Here is a 27,292-nt window from a genome sequence, read left to right on the forward strand (position 1 = left end):
GCTCTGCCGCGTCTGCCTTTAAGGCAGAACTTGAAAAAGGGGGAGCGGCGAGCGTCGTGACCCCCAGACCGGCTCCCTGGAGCCTTTATGGCCCTCGCCGGAGCCGCGGCGACCCCCGCGACCTGGGTGTCTGCCTCGGCGTCTACCGCGGCCCGGGCGTCGGCCGCGGCAAAATTAACGTGCCGCACCGCGGCAACCTGAGCCCGCGGCCGCAGCGAGCGCTGCGGTGTAACATCCTGAGCCTCCAGCTCAGGGACAGATGGCCCTAAATCAGTTGTGGTTTGGAGTGTTGGGGCTGGAGATCCCATCTCAGCCCTAATAACAGACAATGTGTAATGGCGGACGGGGACATGGGCTGCAAGCAGCCCAGTTCCCCGTCCTCCATTACCCAATGCCTGGTAGTAGGGCTGGGTCCCCGCTTGAGGTCCCCGTCCAAGCCCTACCAACACTCTCTAATGGTGGACGGAGCTTGTAGCCCGGGGTCCCCGTCTGCCACTACACAATGCCTGGCAGTAGTGCTGGGACAGGGACCTCCAGCCTGGCCCCTTGTGGCCCGGGTCCCCGTCCACCGTTACACAATGCTTGGTAGTATGGGCGGACCCGGGCTGGAGGTCCCCGTCCCGGCCCAACAAACCCTTATGTAATGGCAGATGGGGAACAGAGCCGCTTGAGGGCAGGGTCCACGTCCACCATTACAGAAGTTCTGGTAGGGCCGGTCGGTGACCTCCATACCGACTCTACCAGCACTTCTGTAGTGGTGGACGGGGACCCTGACCAAGAGGGACCCGGGTCCCCATCTGCCTTTACATGGCCTGTTAGGGGTATGGGGCCTGGGGCTCCGTCCCCAGACCCCACCACCACTGCAGTAATGGAGACTGGGGACATGGCTAGCTTACAGTCAGGATCCCCAGCCCCCCATGACAGAGTTGCTGGTAGGGCCAGGGAAGGAGACCTCAACCTTACCAGAACGACTGTAATGAAGGGCTAGGGACCCGTGCCGCACATGGTTCGGGTCCCCCAGCCCTCACTATATACATATTGTTGGTAGGGTCTGGGGGTAACTGGCCCGGCCCTACCAGCACTACTATAATGGAGGGCTGGGGACCATGACCGCGCACGGTCCAGGTCTCCAGACCTCACCATGTACACATTGTTAGGGGCCAGACGGCCACCCCCAGACCCTACCAACAATATGTATATAGCAAGGGCTGGGGGACCCGGACCACGGGCGTCCAGGACTCCAAAGTTTTTAAACATTCAGGGTTAGATAACCCTATTTTACAAAAAAAAGAAAAAAAGACCCAGAGTAATAAAATTGTGTGGGCCTAAACTACACACACTGGGCTTACGATATTAAGAAAACAATTATAACGCATACTGTACTATAAGTTTAGACCCTTTATTTTTACAAACCTCTTTGTTTTTTACTTTTAAAATACTGCACACCTCTACAAATTAAGTATAGGCTTCAAAACAACATAAATGTATGTCTCAGATAACCAGATATAAAACATAAGCGTCACACTCTAATAGGTATAGTTGAACAAAAGGCTTGTGGTAACGTCAGGGGTGAAACTACAATAGAACATATACAAACACCACATATTTACTTACCTTAAGTAGAAGAGGGGTAGTGTCACCATTCTGCGTTCTGCCCTTCATATTTTTCACCCCAGCTGTGTCTGGAAGCACAGGTTCTCCGCAAATTTCAAATACGTAGTTCAGAAAAACAGTCCTGTGAATGTGGGTGTGCTTTTATACCGGCCTCATTGTGCTAATTATGCAGAGGTTTTGGTGGAGGTTGGGCCCTGAAATAGACATCTGTTTTAGCTTTTTAATTTCAAGTCCTCTGTTTCATACTTTTAATTGCACTGTCAGTTTATACTTTGACCTCTGCTGATCCCTTTGACCTATCCTGGGAAGTCTTGGGAAGCAAACATATGTTTTAGGTTTGCATTACACGTCCACTGTTTTGTTTCAAACTTTTTAACTGCATGGTCAGTTTACAATTTGACATCTACTGATCACCTTTGAGGCCTGTCCTGGGAAGTCCTAGAGGGCGGGCTTCTGTTTTAGCTTTGCATTGCATGGCCACTGTTTGTTTCAAAGTTGTTTTTTTTAATTGCATGGCCTGTTTATACTTTGACCTCTGCTGATCCCCTTTGACCTGTCCTGGGAAGTCCTGGGGGCAAACATCTGCTTTAGATTTGCATTCCATGTAAGCCTTTGAGTCCTGCCTTGGGAAGTCATATGGGCATACATCTGTTTTAGGTTTGCATTGCCTGTCATCTGTCTGAGTTACACTTTTAAATTGTTTGGGCCCTTTATACTTTGACCTGTGGTTGACCCCCTTTAACCCATGTCCAGGGAAGTCTTGTGACAGAGATCTGTATAAGTTCGTCATATTATATCAGCTGTCTGTTTCAAAACTTTTAATTGCATGGTCGGTTTATAATTTGTCGTCTGGTAACCAGCTTTTAAAACACTCCTGGGAAGTCCTGGGGGCTTGCATATGTGTTCTAGGTTTTTCATTTTCACAGGCTCTATTTCAGCCCTTAAGTGTGGGGACCCTTTATACTTTGACCCCTGCTAATCACCATTCCTGGGAAATTTGGAGCAAACATCTGTTTTAGGTTGCCATTTCTAAATTGACTGGGTGACTCTAACATAAGCAACATTTGGCCAGCCCCCTTTTTTGTATTAGCCAGCAATGTGGAGATTTGGCCTTACATTTCCACTGCTCCTCCCTGTGAGGAGACACCCAGCAGCCACATGGTCCTGACTGCCTGGCATGTCCAGAATTGCCCTTCTAGGTGCAGAAACAGGGTGCACACCAGCAGGGCCCCTATTTTACACAGCTCATAATCCTAGACACAAGGGTTAGGACCCAGACACAATCCATGTGACCCACCTACACATACGTCAGTTCCAGGGCGGACTCTCTGGGGCACAGGAAGTCCCAGTAACTGATGTGACGTCAGTTCCGGGGGGCGGGACAACTGTCACTTTCTAGGTTGATGAGTAAAGGTATCCCCCTATTCTGCTTTGGTCTGAGGGACCAAAAAGAGCATGTCAAACAAGGTACCCCATACAATAACTAGTAATTTCCTTAGTAAAGGCTGAACCAAATTATATATTTTAGTAATTATTTTGTATTTTATTTCCCAAAGGTAATATTGAACATGGGGATCCTCGTGACACTACTCTTGCGGAAAAATTTGCATCGCAGTATCTCAGTTCTACATACTACAAAAATACAATAACAGAACTTGAGAAGCTGTCAGCAAAAACAAAAGAAAAGGCACCTTTAACTTTCAAACGGGTCAAGTTTCGAACTTCTTTTTGTCACCAGTTGAATTGGACAACTGGGCGGTCAGTGAAAAATTTGTTACGAAGCCCACAAGCCTCAATCGCACAGGTAAAAGCAATCTTAGTAGATTTCTGCAAGTTGGTAAAAGTTGATAAATAAACTTTACATTTCATGATGTTCACATGTTTTTGCTTGTAGCGTGGAGTATCAAGTAAGGAATATCGCTATTTTTGTCCTACTTATTTTGACTAAATTATTAATGTATAATGATATTCCCCACTCGACATTTAGGACCCACACCCATGGTATTTAGATATTTGTGAACATTTCATTGATCTTGACTGTAGGATGAAAGCATGCCTCTTTTGCTTCTAACAAGCTGTTCTATCAGCAGCAGAAAGCGTACAGAAGTGTACAGGAGCAATAGGATTACAGAATAAAGTATTTCTACATATTTCATCTCCGTTCACTTTCATAGGACTGACATTCAATAAATGAAGTGACAGATACAACAAAGCAGAAAGAATTGAGTGAAGGGGTTTAAACTCACAAGTTTGAGCCCTTGTGTCCCTGAGTGGTTTGAATGGCACAGGCGTTTGAGTTATTTTGGATCGCTATCTTTTTAATAGTGTCACTTCATTTCTGCGCCGTGAAAGCTGATTTATGTATTGGAGACAAAATCTGACAATGACAAATTAACATCTGTATTCAAAGCTAAAAAATACTGGGAAGTGAGCAGTATATTTGCAAAACAGCTCTGAGTGGAGAAGACTGCTAAATGAAAGGAAAGGTTTACGCAAAGTTACAGCGGAAAGTGACAAGGAAACAGAAAAGTAGGAGGTAAAGAGATGCTCAGTGATAAATTGTATTAAACATTTAGAAGGGGAGAATTTAATTGGCCTCGTGGGTAGCTACCTTTCTGAACAGCTTCAGAAGGCAGACAGCCTTTGCTATCTGCTGAGAAGACATGGGAGCTAATATGGGACGCGGTAAAAAAACAATATGGAGGTGGAAGCAGCCGCATCTTTCCTGAATGAAGTGATAGGTGCTCCAAACTGCACCCTTGCAGAATGCATGGCAAAGACCTGCACACCCTTGTTTCCAGTGCTGAGGTCTCAAGATGACTCTTGCCTCAAGCGTGCAATTATTTCGAGAACTGCAGTGCCCAACCTGTGAACCTGCTTACAAATATTCGAAAATCAGGAAATGTCCTGATTTGACCTACTGCCTTTATGAAACTGTCCATAGACTTGATTCAAGCTCTATTCCATTGACTGCCATGAATCAAAAGAGTGCTAAGAAGAATTAAGATGATTAGAGTTGGGACACAAGGCTTTGGAGATTAGCCCTGAGCGAACCTACTAAATAAATAGAGGCCTGATGATACAGTGACGTCAGACCAGAAGATGGCTCTCGCCACATGATAGTTAAAATAGCATCTGCATGATGTATGATGACTATGTCAGAAGAGTGTGCTGGTATGCCCTTTTAAATGCATGTGGTGCATTTATAGAGCTGTGCTACAAGAGAAAAAAAATTAAAATCAACCAATATTTGATTACATGGAATTCTTCAATAAATTACCTCCCACCAGGGGTGGTAATTAGCATGGTGCTACAAGAGTGATCCAAGCTGTTGCAGCAGGAACCCCTCCGGATTGCTACAGTCAAGGAGCTGACGATAACTTCCCATACTACCAAAACCAGGTAATCGCTATGGAGAACTGACCGTGGCGAGGCACATATGCTAAACGTTTAAAAACTGACAAGAGGGTAGAAGAGTTATCTAATGGGATGAGTAGAATAGCTTTGAGTGTGTTTATGCTGGGCAAAGTGCATACCTTAGGGAGTTTTTCTGAAACATGCTTTTGTATATGAAAAATTGAAGGACTTGGAAAGCACCTCTCAACTATGAACTATTGAATTCACAGCTTTTCTGGAAGAAAGGGAATCAAAGGAAGTGATTCTCTAGTTTCTAAGATGTGATATATTGCTTTTGGTAACAATCAAAGCCCTGATGAGAGGTACACAAGAGCGAACAGAAAGTGAACCCACTCTTCTGTTTGAGACAAGATGTACAACACAAGAGGACTGAGAAGGCGATCTTTAAATTGGTTTTGAGTTTGCAAAGCTTGTGGTTTGCATAATCACAGGATTTGTGACTGCAGAATCACGGACAGTTGTCATTTTCAAAGCTTTTATTCTAAGGATTTTAGTATTCCATTTTATATGTTAGCTTGTGAATTATGGTTTTATGTTTGTATTTGTATTGCTTTTATGGTAGTTGCTGCCAAAATAAAGCTCAAATGAATGAATTAAAGCAATAAAGATGGCTTTTGTTGCCCATTGCAGCTTTCAAATAGGAGAGTCTATATAGAACACATTTGGTCCTGAAGAGGGAAGTTTAACCCTAGACTTTCACGGTGAAAATTATACATTAACCTACATATGATAAGGTCAACTTTTGAACAAGTTCATTGCCATAAAATATTTCTTTTGACGCTAATACTTAAAGCAATATAGTAAAATACATATGTACTGCACAAATTGTGTAGCAGTGCAGTGGAGGTGATAAGATGAAATTGTGCATCAGTGCTATACAATGACTGGAAATAACGTATAGGTAAATAAATCAAGCAACATCCAATGAAATTAATGTTGAAGTCTTTTAGATTATTCTTTTAGAAAGCCAGTCCATTGTAAAAATGTCCATGTTTTGACCCCTAGGGTGATTTTATAAGAGGGTCATCATCAGGCTAATAACATTTTGGAGGAGACACCTAGGGATAAAATAACCATATATGAGTGATCAGAACAGGTCGGTTTAAAAGCATCACTTGTGGACCGATACAGAGTAGCCTACCCATGAAGTTAAGTGGGCCACACATGCCAGAGGTCCAAGTGGGCTGCAAAGTGGCACCCCAGTAACCACTTCAAGGTGCTTCAGTCACTTGCACCCTATTTCCCAGGCATGGAGAAAACCACAGCTGTGGAAAAATAATAATAATAATTGGTACAAATCAGAAAACCGTCCAAACCAGGGCCAGTAGGACAAGAGATTCATATGACTAGCCGATATCTCAAGAATTTAGTGGGACTTATCTCTCACCATGAGTGTGTATCAAGGAAAAACGCTGTGTCATATTTATGAAGAGCACTTGGTAGAGGAAAAGAAACCTGGTTTACTCCACAGTGGTAATGAGGTATACCAGACATGAAAATTAGCTTGTGTGGCTAAGAAGCAGCTCTCTTTGGGAGGCTTACTAATGCAAGCATAATAGCAACTCGGTCTGCTTGGAAACGGAGCTAAGATGTCCTAGGGATGTTATAAAATTAACATCATGTAACGTGCTCAATGAAACATAATCACAACTCGGGTGTGCATAGAGACGTAAGTAGGAATGTTTCAAAGTTTACATCAGAAAAAGTGCTCACTGCAGATACCACAAGCACATGTAAAGGGAGTGGAGAAACTCAAAAAATCGTGTAATCGATTTAGATTTTAAAAAAAGAGAAAAAAAGAGAAACTGCCCTGAGAAAGAAGCAACGGTAAATGCAACTCTAAACGTCAGAGTACAGAATTTCTCTGAACCCGGTCCCTGGCTTCCTTAGGATGTGTTGGTTGTAGACTGAATCTTGCGCGTGCCGAAGGGCACTGAATTAATAAGGCAAGCATGCACAAGGCTGCACACAGAACATGGGGCCCTTTAGGCTTACTCTTATTTGCATGCAATGACAATTTAGCTGTACTTTGCAATTAGAGAGAAACAGATTCAAGTAGAGATGACCTCTCTGCACATTGCAACTAAAGTGGATCAGATTCAAGTAAAAGGAATCCTTAAAAGTGTAGTTAAGTAAAATCACGGGGGTACCAGGTATCTTCAAAGTTGCAGTTGAGAGATGTAACTGGTTCAATGGACATAGTATGCTGGACCAGGAAAACCTGTGGGTGGGGGAATACACCTTGTGTCATATGAAGGACACACAAAAGCTCAGTGTTGCATTTACAAGAAAAGTTCCTCAAGCATATAGAAACCGTAGCAGCACAGCCTCTAAAGATAAAGACTACTGGGGCACCCAATCAAAATTAAGCGAGAAAACAATAATCACATGTAGCTATGGGGGCTGAGCTCTACAACCGCACAAATGATATTGCAGTCATCAACCCCCATTGATGTGAATAACCAAACATGTTTTGATTGATACAATAATACCAGCAGTGGCCCATCAAAAATAATAGTACTTTGTCTCACGTCGGTTACTGTTTATGTTTGTACAAGATGAAAAAAGCATAATAAAAAAAAAATAGTACTTGAAATCATCAAGAAGAGCATTACCCCAGTCTGTCACCCATCTGGTCACCCAAAGTCATAGTGTCATAAGGGTGTGAACAAGAAAGATACATGTAGCGATTGGGTCAGAGCATAAGAAATTAATCAACCCTCATAGATTTGAATAAGTACAAAGGGTTCCTGATTGATACAATGATAGCAACATAAGTGGCCCAGCAGAAAAATATATTTCTTGGAAACACCAACAATTGTTCAATTAGAGGAACGCTGCCCGGGTCCAGTCCTCTATTCTGGTCAGGCCCTCAGGTACTGATTTCAGTTTGTCAATCCAAAACAATTTCTTCTTGGATAGTGCTCCTGCTTTCTCTCCATTGCGTGAGCCTAATGAAATCTGTTCCACCACCTACCATCTTATGTCCTCGTAGGTGTGATTGTGTTTTTGGGAATGGTCAACAAGTGATGCACTAGTTGTTCCGCACTTGATCCGGCTTCTTTTTTCTCATATTTCTTTTGTTGTTTTTAAAAACAGTTAAACTCACATCTTCATTTAGATTTCAATCCCCCCGCCCCCAAAAAGAAGCATGTTATAGCAGGTACTATCATTACATTTCGTTTTGGTCTTCAAAATAGCTACTGGTCAATATAGGCTTCACTTTGACTCAGCACATAATCATTGTGTACCCCTACATTTCTTTTCCACTCTTGTCCAATCAAGCATCTGTCAGCTCCGGTACTTCCATCCCTCTGGTTTCCTCCATTTCTCCTTGTAGACGCACCTTAACTCTGTCCCATTTCGCCAGGCCTCCCCATCCCATGTCGCGATATATTAGCCTATGGCAGACCCCGCACTCAGCCCATTTCCATTTCGAAAATTCCCACATCCATAGTTTCTTAATGGGTATCTTATTTGTCATCCACCACAGGGCTACATATTTTTTGGCCACTGTCAGTCCCACCTCTACTACTTTCACCCTGTGTCTGGCATGCAGGGTTTGAGTTACCAGGCCCATCAAACGCAACTGGACTGTTGGCTGAATCATTCATTCAGTCAATTCTGTCAATGCGTCGACCACCTCCTTTCAGAAAGTGCCCACCTCGGGACACGTCCACCACATATGTATATATTTTCCCACTGCTATCTTACATTTAAAGCAATGCTTCGGTTTGGATTGATCTAGCTTGTGCATCCACTGTGACATGACATAGTCCCTGTGTGGGCATCTATAGTGTATTAATTTCACACGCGCATTTCGTGTTACTTTCCTGCAGTTGATTAGCATGCTTAACCACTCACGCTCCTCAATCTTCATCCCCAGGTCACCCTCCCATTGTGTCTTCAGCCTTTCCATTCGGCAGCTGTGATTGGCAACAACAATGCAAAGAATTGTGTAATGAGTTTACCACCTTTGCCAATATCTAGATCTGTGTCTTAAACCATGGGTACCATTGACCACTTTGTATGTTAGAGACAGCATGCACTTCATAACATGATTAAACATGATTGAGGTCACCACTTTTGACAAAACTACAGACCTTCTAGTCACTATGGATATACAATCTTTTTATACTAACATCCCCCACACTGAAGCTCTTGAGTTAATGAAGGACATTATGGATGCATGTGAACAGTCATCGCTTGTCCCTAGTTGGTTAATAGTAGAACTTATGAAAATCGCTATGATGAAAAATGACTTTCAATTTGACCACTGCTACTACCAAATTAAAGGAGTTGCTATGGGCACAAGCTTTGCACCAAATTTGGCAAATCTCTACATGGCTGGATAGTAAGATCTTTATATAGATGATGTCTTCTTAACATGGAAGAGTCCAGTACAGGACTTCTTTGCATTCTATGCCTGGCTGAATGCTAGGTCCCCAGACATTCAATTTACTATGTCTCATAGTGCGAGCAGTATTCCATTCCTAGATCTCAAGGTGGGTGTAGATCAGGGCAAGATCTTTGTTTCACTCTATAGAAAGCTACTGAGAGAAATTCACTCTTACATTGCACCAGTAGCCATACAAGAAGTTTAAGGGATAATTGACCCTTCGGTCAATTCCTGATCATCCGCAGGTATTGCACCAAGAGAGAAGACTACTTTAGTGAATCTGATATTCCCATCAAAAGGTTGACTGATAGAGGGTACCCACAGTCACTAGTAAAGCAGGCTTTGTAGAACTGGTTTGGACCATTTAGTATGTGTTACAAACTTTAACCCAGCCAGCAATGAAAGCCATAAGATAATTAAATGACACTGGAGGTTGGTAAAGAAACATCTGACCAATAAAGAAGAGCCATTATTTTCCTTCAAACAAGGCAGAAATGTTAAGGATACCATAGGTAAAGCTGCTCTACCACAGCCACCTAGATAGACCCTGAGCAGTCTATGGGGTCTTCGAGCTATTGTTGGACATCACAAATGCACCCAATGTGTGGCCTGCAAGTACAGTTTAAACACAAATTAATTTGTACGTAAAAAGTAAATTAACTGTGTTTTCTAACTGCAGTACTCAAGATGTTTTTTATGTTGTTTGGTGCCCCTGTGATCACATTTATGTGGGGCAAACCACCCAAAAGGTGAAATGTAGAATCTTGCAACATAGAAGCCAGATCAAGGGGAGGAGCCAAGATGGCTGCCTGAGAGGATGTGCCCATCCGTGGCTCTACCGGTTTCGGATTCTCTCCCCCCACCCCCTTGGGCCCAAACACAGTCCCAAAAGCAACTGCGGTGAGAGGAAGGCACCCTCCATGCATGTGGCACCATCAGGAAAGGTGCTGGTTCTGGTAGAAGTAGAACGAGGCACAGAATCAGGGTATGAGTGGAGAGGCCTTGCTGGCTGCAGAAAACACAGGCGGTGATGAGCGTGGAGGACCTGGTGGGCTGGTGGCCCTTGGGAGCACAACCAAAGAGGAGGAGGCAGGAACAGCATAACCATATGCACCCTGCGTTACACAGTAAGTGGCAGGGTCCGGTAGGGTTGAGGTGCCGGCAAAGCGCTCTCCGCTGAGGAGTGGGTGGCTGGAAGGGCCTTTGCTGACAATCGGAGTCTGTAAGAAGCCCCTGATCATGTAGACAAGCAGAAGGTGACCCCTGGGAATGCTGGTTGGGCGGGGGAAGGGAGGCATACAAGAGGGACATACAACTGGATCACCATCAAGTGCAAATACATGACCCCCCATGAAAAGTTTTTCTCTGCTTTGACGGAAGGAACCTACATACGTGGGGCTTAAATGCAGAACACAGGTCTGAGCTTTAAATCTGCATGACAAAGCGACACTCTAAGAGGCAACCTACATTGTACATAAGGAGACTGCAGGCTACAACAATTATAAACTGATGCGTGGCTGAATGATTCAGGCAGAAAGAACAGTGCAGGCGGTCAGTGCCCTATGAAAAATGACCGAGGCAAAGTGGTAGCTGGGGAACCTCACTGCCCCCGCAACATTCTCCCATCGTATCAATAAGCAGATACAGAGGCCCTGGCCAGGATCTAGTGACCAGGCAGATGCTCACGACTGCACATAGGTCAATGCATTACTGGGCGGAGAGCAGGCTATTTGAGGACTGGTTTCCTCTGGAGTAAAATACTGAAAGGGGGTACACCTGGCCATTAGGGATCTCCCAGGACCCATAGGGCCACATTACAGGGCACAGTTGCTACTCAAACCCAAGGGAGCTCCGAACACTCTCTCCAAGACTCAACACACAATTGAGGAAAGACTGGCTAGGATGGTGCAGAGTATGAATCCAGGTGAGGAGCAAGAGATGGGGGAAACTATGTTTCTATCCATGCTTGAACTTAAAATTTTAACCCTGGAAGGCCCTCAAGCCATAACTGAAAAAAATGATGGGGTGGCTCTAACAGTTACACTATTGAGGCAGGATATGGACGAGTTGTGGGAGAGGGTGAAAGACCGGGGAACCAGAGCGGTGGAGTGGTTGAGATCATGGGGGCACATCCCACCAAATTGACCGACCATGAACGCCACTTACAAATGCAGGAAGCCAAACTAGCGGGCCTGGAGGACAGGTCACAATGCAATAATGTTTGCATACTGGGGCTACCAGAGGGGACTGAGTCTGCGCTGGTGGAACAATTTCTGGAGTTTTGGTTTCCAACTATCTTGCCAGGCCTTGAGAGCGAGGGGGCCTGCAAGTGGAGAGAGCTCATAGAACCCCAGGAGGTAAACCAAAACCAGGTGCACTGCCATGCATGCCTAATCACCAGAATGCAGAGATATAAAGACAAAATGAACACTCTAGCAGCAGCGCATGCACCAGGAGACATGGAATATATTGGAAATAGGATCTCTTCTTCCCCGGACTGTGTAGCAACACAAGAAAGACGAAAATCCTTTGTGGAGATTAAAAAGATGTTCCGGGAGCAGGGCTTGGCATATGTGTTGCTGCCCCTGCTTCATGTGGACATACAAGGGAAAAGGCACTTCTTTGACCACGCTGAGGACACCATGCAATTTATTGAAAGACACTGAGTGAACGTTGATGACTGACACATGAGAGGGCAAACATAAATGTGGCTGTGAGGGGGGGTGACAATGAATCGTGTTACCGGGTGGGTGAATACCAGTTGAATGAGCACAGTTCAAACAATGGATCCAAATCATGAGATATAGAACTCATAGCGCTCTCCTATGTGTGCATGATTAATGGTAGCTCTGTAGATGGGACATTCTCAATATCGGAGAGTGCATGAGCAACGCACTGTGTTTGGGAAGTTTGTTGTTATTCAGGGGGACCTGGATTGACACCAGTTGTGTCAATTGTGGAGACCAGATTGGGGTGGGCCACACGGGTGGGGGAGGTCAGAGGGTAGTTCATTTTTTAGAGTTTGAGGGGGAAAGTACATGACTTGAGCAAAGCAATTACTTCATTACACAGGAAGGGCACCGAACAAGAGAGGACTACATATTCTCTACATGGGGATGAAAATAATATTGTAGAATATTAAAGGGAGACAGAATCCAATCAAGCAACAGAGAATATGGTCATATATACGCAAACATCAAGCAAAGATAGTTATGTTGCAGGAAATGCACCTACCACCACAAGAACATGTGACGATTTGATCTAAATGGGGGGGAGCAATTATGGTATACCAGCTTTACCTCCTCAGTGTGAGGGGTTCTACTGTGGGTGGATGCTAGTGTTCCCCTTAAAGCAGATCCAGTCTTAAAAGTTTCCAATGGCATTTATATAGGAGTGGTGGATGAAAATTGGTGGTAGACGTATGGTACTTTTCAATATTTTAATTTGAATATTGATACATCAGATTTTTATAAATGGGTGATATGCCTATTGGCACCACATGCACATTATGGCATCATATGGAAAGGTGATTGTTACTGTGTTGGACAGGGGACTGGATAGTTTGAGACCTGTGGCATGACCTCTGGGCATATCCCCAAGGGCCCTTTCAGATGGATACCTGGAATCTGATGAATCTGTGGCGGGAAAGACATGGGCAGACACGAGGCTACTCCTTTTATTCCCCACCACACTGGACATTCTCCAAGATAGATTACATGTTCATACACCCAGAAGAAGCGGAACAATTTGGGGACATACCATACCGAGATCGTACTTTATCGGACCATGTTTCACTTGCTGCAGAGTTACAGGGCCAGATTTACTTGACCTCCGTGCCTCAGTGCCTCTTCCAGTCTAGGGCACTCTATGATCAGATATATAGGGAGGATATCCGAGAGGCAATGTGGGAATATTTTCTTTTTAAAATGGGAACAATTCAATCTGCCAGTGTAGTATGGGAGCCTTTTAGGGTGACCAATAGGAGGGAAATGCATGGCTGCAACATATAGGCCCTCATTCTGACCTTGGCGGGCGGCGGAGGCCGCCCGCCAAAGTCCCGCCGTCAGGTTACCGTTCCGCGGTCGAAAGACCGCGGCGGTAATTCTGACTTTCCCGCTGGGCTGGCGGGCGGTCGCCTTCAGACCGCCCGCCAGCCCAGCGGGAAAGAGGCTTCCACGATGAAGCCGGCTCGGAATCGAGCCGGCGGAGTGGAAGCTGTGCGACGGGTGCAGTTGCACCCGTCGCGTATTTCACTGTCTGCGCAGCAGACAGTGAAATACATGTAGGGGCCCTCTTACGGGGGCCCCTGCAATGCCCATGCCAGTGGCCCCGCGACCCCCCCTACCGCCATCCGGATCCCGGCGGTCGGACCGCCGGGATCTGGATCTGGATGGCGGTAGGGGGGGTCGGAATCCCCGCGGCGGTGCAGCAAGCTGCGCCGCCGTGGAGGATTCAATGGGGCGGCGGTACACTGGCGGGAGCCCGCCAGTGGTGCCGGTCCGACCGCGGCTTTACCGCCGCGGTCGGAATCCCCATTGGAGCACCGCCGGCCTGTCGGCGGTGCTCCCGCGGTCCTCCGCCCTGGCGGTCTTTGACCGCCAGGGTCAGAATGACCGCCATAGTGTGCACAGATCAATGTGTGACATGGTCACACGATTAGAAAAGCAGATAGCGGACATAGAGAGGCAGGCTCCACACACAGATGAGGTTTGGGAAGTGAGACACAAACTACTGGATGAATTTGATGAGGCACAAGATACACTGGGAAAACATGACTATCAAACATACCTGGAAATACAACACAAACAAGGTAATACCGCTGATCGATTGCTGGCATGACTGGTAAACGGAGGGAGAGGAGCAGTGCAGTGGTAGCTCTCAAAGATGCAATTGGTGGGATACTGATATCCCAGGAAGCAATTTTGAATCACTTTTATGACTTTTACTCAGCACTGTAAGCAAGGCAGGATCAGAGCACTGAAGTAGAAATAAAGGTAATTCTTGAAGAGGCGCAACTACCCCTAGTATACGAGGAATTATGGTCCCAGTTAAGTGCACCACTAGAAGAGGCAGACGTTAGTGGTTCTAATGTGTGCCCCACTACTAGCCATTTACAGGGAAGTATTGAAACAGGGGTGCTGCCTGCTTCACTGAGGGAAGCACACATAGTGACCTTACCTAAACCTGGGAGAGATTCTGTTGACTGTGAATCATACCCAGCCGTTATCAATAATTTTAGTAGATGCCAAAATATTGGGGAAGATAATGGCGCAGGGACTTGCGAAAACGGCAGAAACGGTCATACATACAGACCAGACAGGGTTTGTGGGAGGTCGTAACATCTCCACCAATATTCGTAAAGCATTCCTTCTCACAGAAAAAGCTATGATAAGAGAAAAGTTATGTGAGCCAGCTAGCTTGGATGCCCGCAAGGTGTTCGACACACTTGACTGGCGGTTCATGGATAGGACACTGCGAAAATATGAACTGGGGGTGGATTACCTACATTGCGTGAATCTATTACACACTGACAGCACAGCTAGAGTGAAAGCAGGCCACAACCTGGCACCTGGCCGATAGAAAGGGGGACCCAACAGGGATGTCCCCTTTCTCCCCTGATATTTGTGATGGTTATGGAACCATTGGCACAAATTATACGATATAGACGCATGGATGTTGGTATCTTGATCGGAGACAAGAGGGAGATCATCTCACTACATGAAGGTAACCTCTTGTTAACCCTAAGGAATCCAGTGGTCAATTGGGTAGCGCTCAATGACACTATAGATGATGTGGGGGCTTTCAGTTTTCACCTTGAATCTGGACAGATCACGTGATTGGGAAGGAGATGAGACCACACATAACATAAAAGTACAGATCACACTGGTTAAATACTTGGGAGTACACCTCAGCTCAGATATGAATGAAACCTACGATTCAAATGTGGGTACTTTACTAGTGAGTTTAGAGCATAGAAGGCATACATTGCTGCGATTCTCAATGTCCCTGATGGGGCATACTGCGCTTAGTAAAATGATCATGTTGCCCAAGGTTCTACATGTATTACAACACATGCTGATGCGCATACCAGAAACATGCTTCCGCAAATTGGACAAACTACTGAGACTACTTTACTGGGTGACTGGATGGGGAACGATAAGTCTGGATGTATTGAAGTTGCCCTAGGATTACAGAGGGGGTGGGTACTGATCCAGTGGTTGACATACTGGCATTGCCATGGTCCCTCGGAAGAAAAGGGTTATCTTACCTCTACAGGGTAGAACTTTCTTGGAGACATGGGAACAGGAATCTAAAAGAGAGGATGATGTGTATATTTATATAAAGCACCTAATCCCTTGGCATACAGGAATTAGTCCTCAGCTGCTGACATTTTTGAGATCCAGAGAAGGGAGGAATACACTACAATGCAGGAGACCTGTACGAGGATAGCAGGCTGGTTGGCTGCACAGATTTCTGTACTAGATCAGGAGGGGAGGCGGTGGCTTCCTGGCATATGCTGGTCTTGTGGCCACTATCCGCAAGGCCTGGGTGGGGTTTCCACAGGAGCCAGAGACACATGCACTAAACCAAATACTCTCAGATTTGGGGGGAGGTGGTAAACTCATTACACAACTCTACGTGTTGTTGTTGCCGAGTACAGCTGCCTGAATGGAAAGGTTGAAGACACAATGGGAGGGTGACCTGGAGATGGAGCTCGGGGAGCGCAAGTGGTTACCCATGCTAAATAAATGCAGGAAAGTAACACGCGTTCCTCTAATCGTACAATTCTTGTTGTTTCCAAGAACTATATATTTCTGCTGGGTAACTTGTTTTGTTATCATTGTATCAATCAGAACATATTTTGCCTATTAAAATTTATGAGGGTTGATGAATTTCTTATGCTCTGACCCAATCGCTATATGTATTTTACTTGTTCACACCCTTTTGACACTGTGACTTTGGGTGACCATATGGGTGACAGACAGGGGTAATGTTCTTGTTGTTGTTTTCAAGTCTTTTTATTTTTGATGGTCCACTTGTGGTCTTGTTGTGTCGATCAGAATATGCTTGGTTATTCACATCAGTGGGGGTAGATGACTGCAATATCATTTGCACAGTTCTGAAGCTCGGTCGCCATTTCTACATGTGATTATTGCTTTCTCCCTTATGCTACTGTGCCTGCAGGTGAATTAATTTTGATTGGTTGTCCCAGTGGTCTTTATCTTTAGAGGCTGTGCTGTGATGATTCCTATATGCTTGAGGAACGTTTCTTGTAAATGAGACACTCGGCTTTTGTGTGCCCTTCATATGACACAGGTTTCACTGGTCCGGCATGCTATGACGATTGTACCAGCTGCATCTCTTAACTGGTACCCCCATGATTTTGCCTAGCAATACTCTTAAGGGTTCCTTTTACTTGAATCTGTTCCGCTTTGGTTGCAGTGTGCATAGAGGTCATCTCTACCTGATTCTGTTTCTCTCTAATTGCGACATACAGATAGATCATCATTGCAAGCAAATACGGGTGAACCTATAGGTCCCCATGTTCTGTGCATGTCATCTCTCACGCTGGGATTTTTAATTCAGTGCCCTCTGCCTCACACAAGATTTAGGCTACAACCAACATGCTCTACATTGGCCAGGAACTGTGTTTTGTCCCAGCTCTGTTCAGAGAAATTCTAACTCTGACGTTTAAAGGTAAGCCCAGTGCTTTTCATATCACTTCTTTCTGAGGGTGTGTTCTCCTTTATTCTCTCTTTATTTGATCTAAATTGATTTAATGATTTTTGGAGTTTCTCCACTCCCTTCACACACACCTGCCATACTAACAGAGAGCTCGTTCCTGATGTAAGCTTGGAAACATTCCTAGTTACGTGTTTACGCGCACCTAAGTTGCTATTATATTTCATTGAGCACGTTACATGATATCAATTTTGTAACATCTCTAGGACACCTTAGCTCTGTTTCCACAAGGTCTCGCATTGCTATTATACTCTCATTAGTGAGCCTTCCACATAGAGCTGCGTCTTAGCCAGACAAGCTAAATTTCCTGTCTGGTATACCTCATTACCACTGTGGAGTAAACAGGGTTTCTTTTCCTCTACCAAGCACTCTTCATAAATCTGACAGAGGGGGTCATTCCGACCCTGGCGGTCAAAGACCGCCAGGGCAGCGAATGACGGAAGCACCGCCAACAGGCTGGCGGTGCTTCCTTGCCCATTCTGACCGCGGCGGTAAAGCCGCGGTCAGAAAACCGGGGCCGGCGGTTTCCCGCCGGTTTACCCCCGGCTGGGCGAATCCGCCAGGGCAGCGCTGCAAGCAGCGCTGCCTTGGGGATTCTGACCCCCTTCCCGCCAGCCTGTTTCTGGCGGTTTTCACCGCCAGGAAGAGGCTGGTGGGAACGGGTGTCCTGGGGCCCCTGGGGGCCCCTGCACTGCCCATGCCATTGGCATGGGCAGTGCAGGGGTCGCCTAACAGGGCCCAGGGTGGCTTTTCACTGTCTGCTTAGCAGACAGTGAAAAGCGCGATGGGTGCAACTGCACCCGTCGCACCGCCGCAACACCGCCGGCTCCATTCGGAGCCGGCTCCTGTGTTGCGGCCTTATTCCCGCTGGGCCGGCGGGTGCTAACTTGCCCAGCGGGAATGTCAGAATGCGGGAAGCGGTATTTTGGCCGCGTGGCGGCCAAATGGCGCTTCCCGCCTGGCGGGCGGCAACTGCCTCCCGCCAGAGTTAGAATGAGGGCCAGAGTGTTTTTCTTTGTACCACACTCATGGGAGAGGCTAAGTCACACAAAATTCTTAAGATATCGGCTAGACTTGTCCTTCTGGTCCTTGTATGGATGGTGTTTGAATTGTACCAATTATTATTATTATTATCATTATTATTTTTCCACAGCTGTTTAAAACACTTGGAGTGTGGATAATTTTCTTTCATGACTGGGATAGAGGGTGCAAGTGATTGAAGCACCTTAAAGTGGTTACTGGGGTGCCACTTTACAGTCTACTTGGCCCTCTGGCAGATGTGGCCCACTTACTTTCATAGGCAAGTTAATTTGTATCTGTTCACAATCGATGCTTGTAAACCCAGCTGTTGCAATCACTCACTCATGGTTATTTCATCCCGAGGTGTCTCCTCCAAAAGGATATTGCCCTGATGATGATTCATTTCTAAAATCACCATAGGGGAGGAAACATTGACATTTTAACTTTTAACAATGGACTGGTTTTCTAAAAGGATGATCTAAAAGACTTCAACATTCATTTAATTGGATGTTGCTTGATTTATCTATATCTTCTTTCCAGTTATGTATATGTGTTGTATAGCACAGTTGCACAATTTCATCTAATCACCTGCACCATGCCACTACACAATTTCTGTAGCACCTATGGTTTTTACTATATTGCTTTGAGTATTAGCGTCAAAAGAAATATTTGATGTTACTAAACTTGTTCAAAAGTTGAACTTATCATATGTGGTATAATGTATAATTTTCATGGTGGAAGTTTAGGGTTAGACTTCCCCCCTTAAGGACAAACTGTGTTCTATAAAGAGTTTACCTTACCCAGGTCCTAGGGTTACTGAGCATCCCCTTATATGTTTACATCCAAATAGGAGTGGGCATTTAAAGAGCATTATCCTCTTATTTAAGAATTGTAATGCCGTGTATCAATAGTTTGCAACTGCAATTGTGGTTGCAAAATACTACACGATTACTGGCGTGTTAACCAATTCACAAAGTTGAAGATGTCCCCATGGGTACGAGCAGGCAGCTTCAGGGGAGCGGAAAACAATTCAGGGACCACTGCATGCTTCCCCAATGCCATACCTTTCATTGGAACACTATTTTTGAATTCAGTACCTGGCCATTTCATGGATACACACTGCTTTTTTTAACAATTTTATTTTGCATTTTCAAGTGAAAACAAGTAAGTATGACATATCATGCAGTTTTGCCAGAAATAATAGTTCTTATTATATATCGAAGCAAGTCACAAACACCTAAATATAATGCGATAATCAATTCAAGAGACAACTCCAACTCCGGTCTTTCACATAAAGATTACATTTCAGCAGATCCATCGTCTGTTTCAGAAAAGGACATAATGTGGATGTTAGAGGCACGCAGACGTTCTAGACATCATGATATGGAGACTTCCTGCTCATTGTAGTCACTTGATGGGGATACTGAAGGGGCACCAAATAGCACTGAATTTGGCCACCCTATCTCAGATGATAGCAGTCAATTTTTCCTTTGCAGAAATGGACCAAACCTTACCCCACCACGTTTAAAAAAATAGGAAGTGGTTGCCTCCACATCTGTGCCACAAATATTTGCCCAGCAAGGTGTAGATGGGAGAGTGGGCAGCACTGACTGGTCATTGAGTGGAAAACTCTATCAGCCCCTTGAATGCCCAAAAGGACGGTTTATGGTCATGGTAGAAGATGGATGTTGATTATGGCCTGTACTGTTGTCTGAATCTCAACCCAAAGGGGGTTATTACAACTTTGGAGGAGGTGTTAATCCGTCCCAAAAGTGACGGTAAAGTGACGGATATACCACCAGCCGTATTACGAGTTCCATAGGATATAATGGACTCGTAATACGGCTGGTGGTATATCCGTCACTTTACCGTCACTTTTGGGATGGATTAACACCTCCTCCAAAGTTGTAATAACCCCCAAAGTGTCTGAATCACTGGGCATGACCATCAGGTATGCATACAGGTTCCTCTCTCTTCACATCCCTTCCAGCACAAGTCTGAACCCCCAAACATCTTGGCCGCCTGACAGGTGTAGGATACCAGCAAGTTAATATTTTAATGAAATTCTCTTTATGGCATATGCAAATCGATGATTGAGCTGCTCCTTGCCAAATGACCCCCCAAGTGTTGTCAGATATTTCTGTGGCCAATTCCCTTTCCCACTGTAACACATAGGCATGTTTTTAGTGGGAATCAATTGCATGAGGTATCAGCAGAGGCAGAAGATGCCTTAATAGTGCACATTATTTAGATAAAGGTACTCTATGGTTGTAGTGTTGCGCTGTTTAGCCAAACGCACGGGAGCCTGCTTGGCCAAAGTGCCTGGCTCAGTTTAAAGCTATCTCATCGGGTTAGGACAAATTTAGTAACTAAGGGCCAGATGTACGAAACATTTTGCATGGCGCAAACAGCGGAATTCGCTGTTTGCGACATGCAAAATGCACATCGCGATGCTCATTCCCATTTTGCGAGTCGGTAACCTGGTTTCCAACTCGCAAAATGGGAATGCGACTCGCAAATAGGAAGGGTTGTTCCCCTTCCTATTTGCGATGTAGAATTGCTTTGTGACAGCAAACGCAATTCGCAGTTACCACCAGTGTCACACTGGTGGTAACCCATTCCCAAAAGGCCCTGTAAACATTTTTGCCTGCTCTGAAAAATGTAAACAACATTTTTCATTTTTTAAGGAAAACGGGCTGCAATACAAAAAAAAACTGCTTTATTAAAAAGCAGTCACAGACATGGTGGTCTGCTGTCTCCAGCAGTACACCATCCCTGTGAGTGCTGCGAATCACAAGGGGGTCACAAATCGCGACCCACCTCATTAATATTAATGAGGTGGGTATTTGTGATCCCCTTGCGATTCGCAGATGGTGTCAGGGACACCATCCTGCATCTGGGTTTGCGACTCGCAACTTGCGAGTCGCAAACTCGGAATTTGCTACATCTGGCCCTAAGTCTTCTCGTGGCCATTAATCGCCATCATCATAAGAGTCACCCACAGTGAGGGCACGCCCCTGAACCCAGAAAAAGGACTTAGGGTGGGTCACGCCCAGAGTGAAGTCAGGATTATGTGTCAGGGGGGTGAGTCTAAATGGGTAAATCGGGAATCCATTATTGCAGGGACCATGGTGTTGGGGTTCGTTATGAAGCAGAATGTCATCTGCAAGTAAGGCAATCTTATGTTTGATGCCGTCAACCACCATTCCACTGATCTGAGGGTTAGCCTGTACCATCGATATTTACTGTTCCATCATGAGGGCAAATATTGAGGGGGAAAGTGGCCATCCTTACGGGGTGCCTTGTGTAAGCCAAATTGGTTGGGAGAAGAAGTCATTGATTTTAAATTTGGCGATTGGTTTCCAAAAGTTGGCAAGGACAAATATTTTCATTTTAGGTTCTAAATGGATTTTATCTAGAGCTTTAGTGAGGTAGCTCCAATCCACTCTATCAAATGCCTTCTCGGCGTCAATGAAGAGAAGGGCCATACGTTAGTGGCACCTCTTTGCTACGTCCAAAAGGGCTACAGCCAGCCTCGTATTGTCATTTGCCTGTCTATTGCAGATGAAGCCCAATTGTGATCGCTTTGAAGGAGGGCAATAGACCTATAGGAAGAGCATTGTGAAGCAGGTTTACCCGGTTTCAGGAGTAATGTGTGTCTCTAGCGTAGTATCTGTAACCACTCTGGACATCAAAAATAAATTAGAGACCCGTACTAAAGGCTCTATCAGGAAAGAGGCATAGCTTTATAAAAAGTGGCAGTATAGCCAACAGGGTCAAGTGCTTTACGTGAATGGATACTACCAATTGGTTCCCTGACCTCGTCCGGGATAATGTCTTCTTCTAGAAGGGATAATTCCTCAGATCTGTCCGAGGAAAAGTAGGTGCACAGATAGTCATCTTGATGCTGGACATCGAGCTGTTGGACTAGAGAGTACAGTAATAATTGCTAAAAACATCAGGATTTCTTCTGTCTCTCGACAGAGGCAAACCTCGTCGTCCACCAGTTCTCTAATGTGATTGCGGGTGGAGTGGACTAGGAGTCAATCCACCTTGTCCCCTTTTTCATAATATGTTTGGTTGATGTAGAGCAGCTTTTTAGCCGCTGATTTCATTAGGAGGTGTTCAAGCTTGCTTGTCAGCCGATGTAGATCTCTTAAAGTCCTGTGTTGCGCCACAGCTATTTGTATCTGAGCCTCTAATTCTGGTTGGCGAAGTTTATTTGCCTGGTTAAAAGCCACTTTATAGGAGATAAGCTGTCCTTGGAAAGCTGCTTTTGCTGCTTCCGATAGGGTTGCAGAAGACACATCTCCCTTGTCATTTACAGGAAAGTAATGTTCTATGGTTTCTTTGATATGGTCGCAGAGCACTGGGTCTTAAAGCACAACATCGACGAGGGAATGGAAGTTGTGGGGCCACCAAACTGAGCGTCATCCACACTTAGCCATGGTCAGAGATGGTGCTAACGTCAATTTTTGTGTCAAGATGTGGGAGTAAAGATTGGGCAATCAAAACATAATCAATTCTTGAAAATGTCTTATGGACATTAGAACAGAATGGATAGTCCCATTCTTGGGGGTGGTGGTGATGCCAGGCATCTGACAAGGTCAGGTCTAGTATACTATGAGTTAGAGCTGTGGGTGGGTGAGGTTTGTCGGAACGGTCCAGACTAGGGCCCAAGGACTGCACTATGTTGCACTATGTCGCCTCTAAGGAAATGGGAAATTCTCAGTAAAAAGTCAGTGTAGAACTCCCCGTGGATAGACACTGCTTTAAAAATCTTCACCTCTAAGGAAAGGGATCGGGGAGAGTTAGAGGTCTGCTTTCCCTCACAGTCCTCCATATCTGAATTCTAGGCATTTGCAGGGGATTCTTAAAAGCCTACATGCTCCTAATATTAAAGAGGGTGGATGTTCTGTGACCTCCTGCAGCTATACTTCTTGCAGTGCAACTTATCAGGAATTTAGTTGCATCAGAAATTGAGTCCTAAATGGAAAATTAGTCAGTGTGCATAAAACACCAACTAGTTCATGACCTGCTCCAAGTATAGTAGGTCTGTAATACTGAGATCCTCTTTGGGTAAAAACAGTTCTGTTTTTTCCAGTAAACATACAAATTCATGTTTTTTTCCAAAGCTTCGCAGAAGGGCAGTCAGCATTACAATTGTAAGTTATCGGGTGAGATTTTCTCAACTTTTAAACTGAAACATTTGTCTCGTAATCACCTAGTGTACAGCGGTACACAGTGGCAAAATACATATGATCTCAGGCAGTGAGGGAGCTCTGACCACGGAGTGTGAGGAAAGAGGCCAATTTAGACAGTCGTAGGGGCCAGTTTAATGCATTTCTTCTGAGTTTTATATTGTGTTCTCCTGTTAAGGGTATGTTTTATTGCCTATTACTTGTCAGTCTGAGACCCAGGTCATTATGTGTATATGCAGCAATATATTCAGGTCAATATTAGTGGTCTATACATATATTAACATCACAGAATCATCTTCCACTGTATCATCAATCACAAGTATAGATTTGTTATTTGAAATCCACATGTACTTACTTTGATGAATTAGTGGCAGTTAGTATTGTGGACACAATATACGTGCATGCTGATATTAAAACGCTGATATTGTGATAGGATCCCATTTGGGATCTCAATATGAGGATAAAGATAGGTTTTTATATGATGTTGAAGCCTGCTGAAAGATACTGCAACATTAGTTGGCAGGGCTAATTTTCATATGGGGTTAGGATCTGCAATATTGCTGTGCAGGAGATAGTTGGTGTTGATGTGATCTTGAGTTAAGTATAGACTGATTTTTTGATTATCTTTCAGAGGAAGGGTAGGTGAGTAATGGCCAAGTAATAAGCAAGAGGATCAGGGTATTGAGTAGGTTTCTTCAGGAGAAAGGTGCTTATTATGTGTATTATTGAGGTGCTGTCGGATATTCTGCATTGTTTCTCTTAGAAAATTTTCATGGTACTGTACTTGTCTGTGGAGTGTGGGTTAGAAGCTTCAGGCAGGAAGGTGATACTACGTCTAATTGGTTGGATGCTAACAAGAATGATGGTATGGTAGAGTGGTTGGTCCTGTCTGAGAGTATAGTAGATTTACATGAAATGGTTGAAAAGGCAGAGAAGATGAGGTGGAGGGTGTGGCTTTTGGAGTGTACTGGTTGCGTGACATACTGTATCACGTTGAGTGTCTTGATGAGGTTGTGGAAGGTCTCTCTTTTTATCATGCTTCAGTTGTCTGGGAAGTTGAAGTCACTGAAAAGTGGGGTATGAACATGTCCACTTGATGAGGAGGACTAAGAATTTGTCTATGAGGTCCTTGTTCTGTCCAGGAGGCCTGTATGTTAGGTGGAACATGGTGGTGTGGAGTTACTTAGAATGGGAAGTGGCATGCAAAAACTCTCCCAAGAAGAGTCACCCAGTTTCTTTCTGATGAAGACATTAAATATGTACTCCTTATCTATATCTAAGTAGACTCCAACAAACTCTCCACTCCACCTGAGGATATCTAAATGATCATTAGGACTAGTGAATCTCCAACCTCAAAAAAGGGACCCAGTGTTAATCCCTAAAACCTGGTTGAAGTCCCAGTTATTACTGCTCCTTTTATTAGAATCGATCACACATATCACAAAGTGTCCATCGTAAATTTGTATTAACAGCCAGAAGTCTTCTGGAAATTGAAGATCTGATCATTTTTGGCAATCTTATCTTGCTCTTTCTTATTGGAAACATGCCTCACTAACTCTTCACAATCAGCCCTAGATCTTCTCCTACCAACTGACTACAATAATATATGCCTAAACCAAGAAGGAAAGGTAGATAGAGACATTGCATTGATCCACAGATCATCCACTAAACTTAATCCTCTAAAACTCATCATTTCCCCCATCGAGATAAAAACTGTGGATAATAAATCTCCCATCTGGATATTCTTTTAATATATAGAAGAATAAAATTATGTTTCCCCTATGTATGAGCACTATAGTAAAGTGGTAATAAGTAAGGAAACAATATAAAACCAACTATTTACCTATATCTCAGGTCCTAACCGAGATAAAGCCAAAGTGTGGATAAAAAATATGGTTGCCTTTTACTTTTGTAAAGGCAGCCATAACCAATCATATACTGCCTTGTCATAGGCATGTGCCACAAAATAACAGTAATTTCACAGTATTTCGTGAAATTTTGAGGTATTTCGCAGCCTCGGATATCACTAAGTTTTAGTTTAAGTCCAAAATGGCTGATCCTATTTGCATAAAATTCCAAAAAGATATCTTTCCATGCCATAATCAATATTCCAGCCAGATATCATGAAAATGCGTTTTGGTGCTACATCTGTCTAAAAAGTCAATGGAAAATGCATTGGTTCTAAAAAGCGTTTAGGGACCTCACTTTTCTCTTCAGCCCCCCCCCCCCTTAATGAATAACTCCGAAACATTGCATCATCCGCTAATGTAGAAAAAGGAATATGTCTGCCAATGTTCACAGAGATTTGTCAAATGGGGGCAGAGTTATTAGCAAGCAAGTTAGGAATTCCTAGCTTTGGGAATCCTAACTATGACTACAGGGTGGCTACCACAAATGTGCTCTTGCTCTCTCTCTCTATGTGTATATATGTGTGTGTGTGTTGCAAAGATACAGGTGAACAGCTGTCACACTCTTTTTTCGTTTAAAGTGTTCCTCAGCTGCTGCCAGACAAATCTTTGGAAATTGACTCCACCTGTGCCCAAAGTGCTCCAAGATTTCCTCTTAAACAATGTTGCTCATTTTGCCAAAACCAAGAAAAGCACTTACTATCACTCCAGTTACTGGTAGTATCAGTATAGCACACACCTGTGCAACGTTGAGAGTTTTAGCTCTTAGAGAAACGAAAGCAGCAATGCAGTATTTTCTAGGTACTCTCACTGAGGCAGAGAGCTAGGTCAATGGTCTCACCAGAAAGAGCTTCCACACAATGAGTAAAGGGTCCAAGATGGAGTACATCTTCATTTTCATTCAATGCAATAATATTTGTTTTGCATTTACAGTGAGGTAAAGGCAACAACTTTAAGTCTAGACTTTGTTAGCCTCTGAATGTTACAAACTGCATAATGTAAAAAAGTTAAGTACAATTTTGTGAACATCCAAGGCAAAAATGTATAGAGGGCATAACTGTTTATTGCGTAAACATGAGCATAAGGAAAATAAACTTTGTAATATGGAGGTGAGTTTCCGTTTTTGCTGAATTCTTTGCTTTGTCGTTTTGCAGCTCAGCATGACACTGTTCCTTGCATTAGTTACGGGTATTGTGTTTTTTGGTGTGAAGAACAACTTTAGTGGTATTCAGAACAGGTTAGTGTAATACTTTCGATAATTGATATAAATGTTAATTTTAGTTTGTGATATATGACAGAAGATGTATTTCGAGTGCAAGCAGTAGTGGTGATTGTTTTTAAATAATGGGCCCATAAAGTGCACAAAGTCAAAAGTGAAACTGAGTGCTGAAGAAAACTATTTTGTTTGCGCATCTTTGAATATTTTGAAGGATATGCTTATCTTGAGATTTGAATTCTGTATTTATTTATTTGAGTATTTATTTGTATGTTCCGTGTGTTTACTATCTTTCAAAAATCCAAGCGCACTAAATACAGCAAGCACTTTATACAAGTCACGTGCGATTAAACATTGAGGGCATTAGTAAATGATGAGTGCATGCCAATATAATCACGCACTTCAGGAATATATTTTTTGTTCGTTACCATTGCCACTTAATAACTCTGTTCCATCATTTCAGCTCCCAAGGTCTTGCTGTATTCACTCAAGTGTGCATTTGCAAAGACTTTCTTATTGAAGGCTACTCCACCTATTGAGCTTGGGTACTCTCTCATAGTTCATACCCAAAGAAGTAATCAACCTTTCTTTTCTCGGCCCCGTGACCTCTCGCAAAACCACTCATTAACAATGGTCTATTACAGGGGTTCCAACATTTTCTGTAATACGAGCTACATATGTTGAATAAAAATCATCCTGAGAAACTGTTCTCATTATTGTTTCAGTTCAGTAGTGACCAGATCAGACAAGATTACATTAGTGACCACTCCATGCA

General features: G+C 44.1%; 1 protein-coding gene across 1 annotated transcript in view; it reads left to right on the plus strand.

Moving 5' to 3' along the window:
• Positions 1 to 27,292, plus strand: part of LOC138254123 (broad substrate specificity ATP-binding cassette transporter ABCG2-like) — a 610,690-nt gene that overhangs the window by 228,495 nt on the left and 354,903 nt on the right. Inside the window, exons 8-9 of the mRNA XM_069205809.1 lie at positions 3,171 to 3,418; positions 26,456 to 26,538. Coding sequence (XP_069061910.1) covers positions 3,171 to 3,418; positions 26,456 to 26,538 — 331 coding nt within the window. The remainder of the gene's footprint in view (positions 1 to 3,170; positions 3,419 to 26,455; positions 26,539 to 27,292) is intronic.

This window comes from Pleurodeles waltl, chromosome 1_2 (assembly GCF_031143425.1).
Source record: "Pleurodeles waltl isolate 20211129_DDA chromosome 1_2, aPleWal1.hap1.20221129, whole genome shotgun sequence".
Classification (NCBI taxonomy): Eukaryota; Metazoa; Chordata; class Amphibia; order Caudata; family Salamandridae; genus Pleurodeles; species Pleurodeles waltl.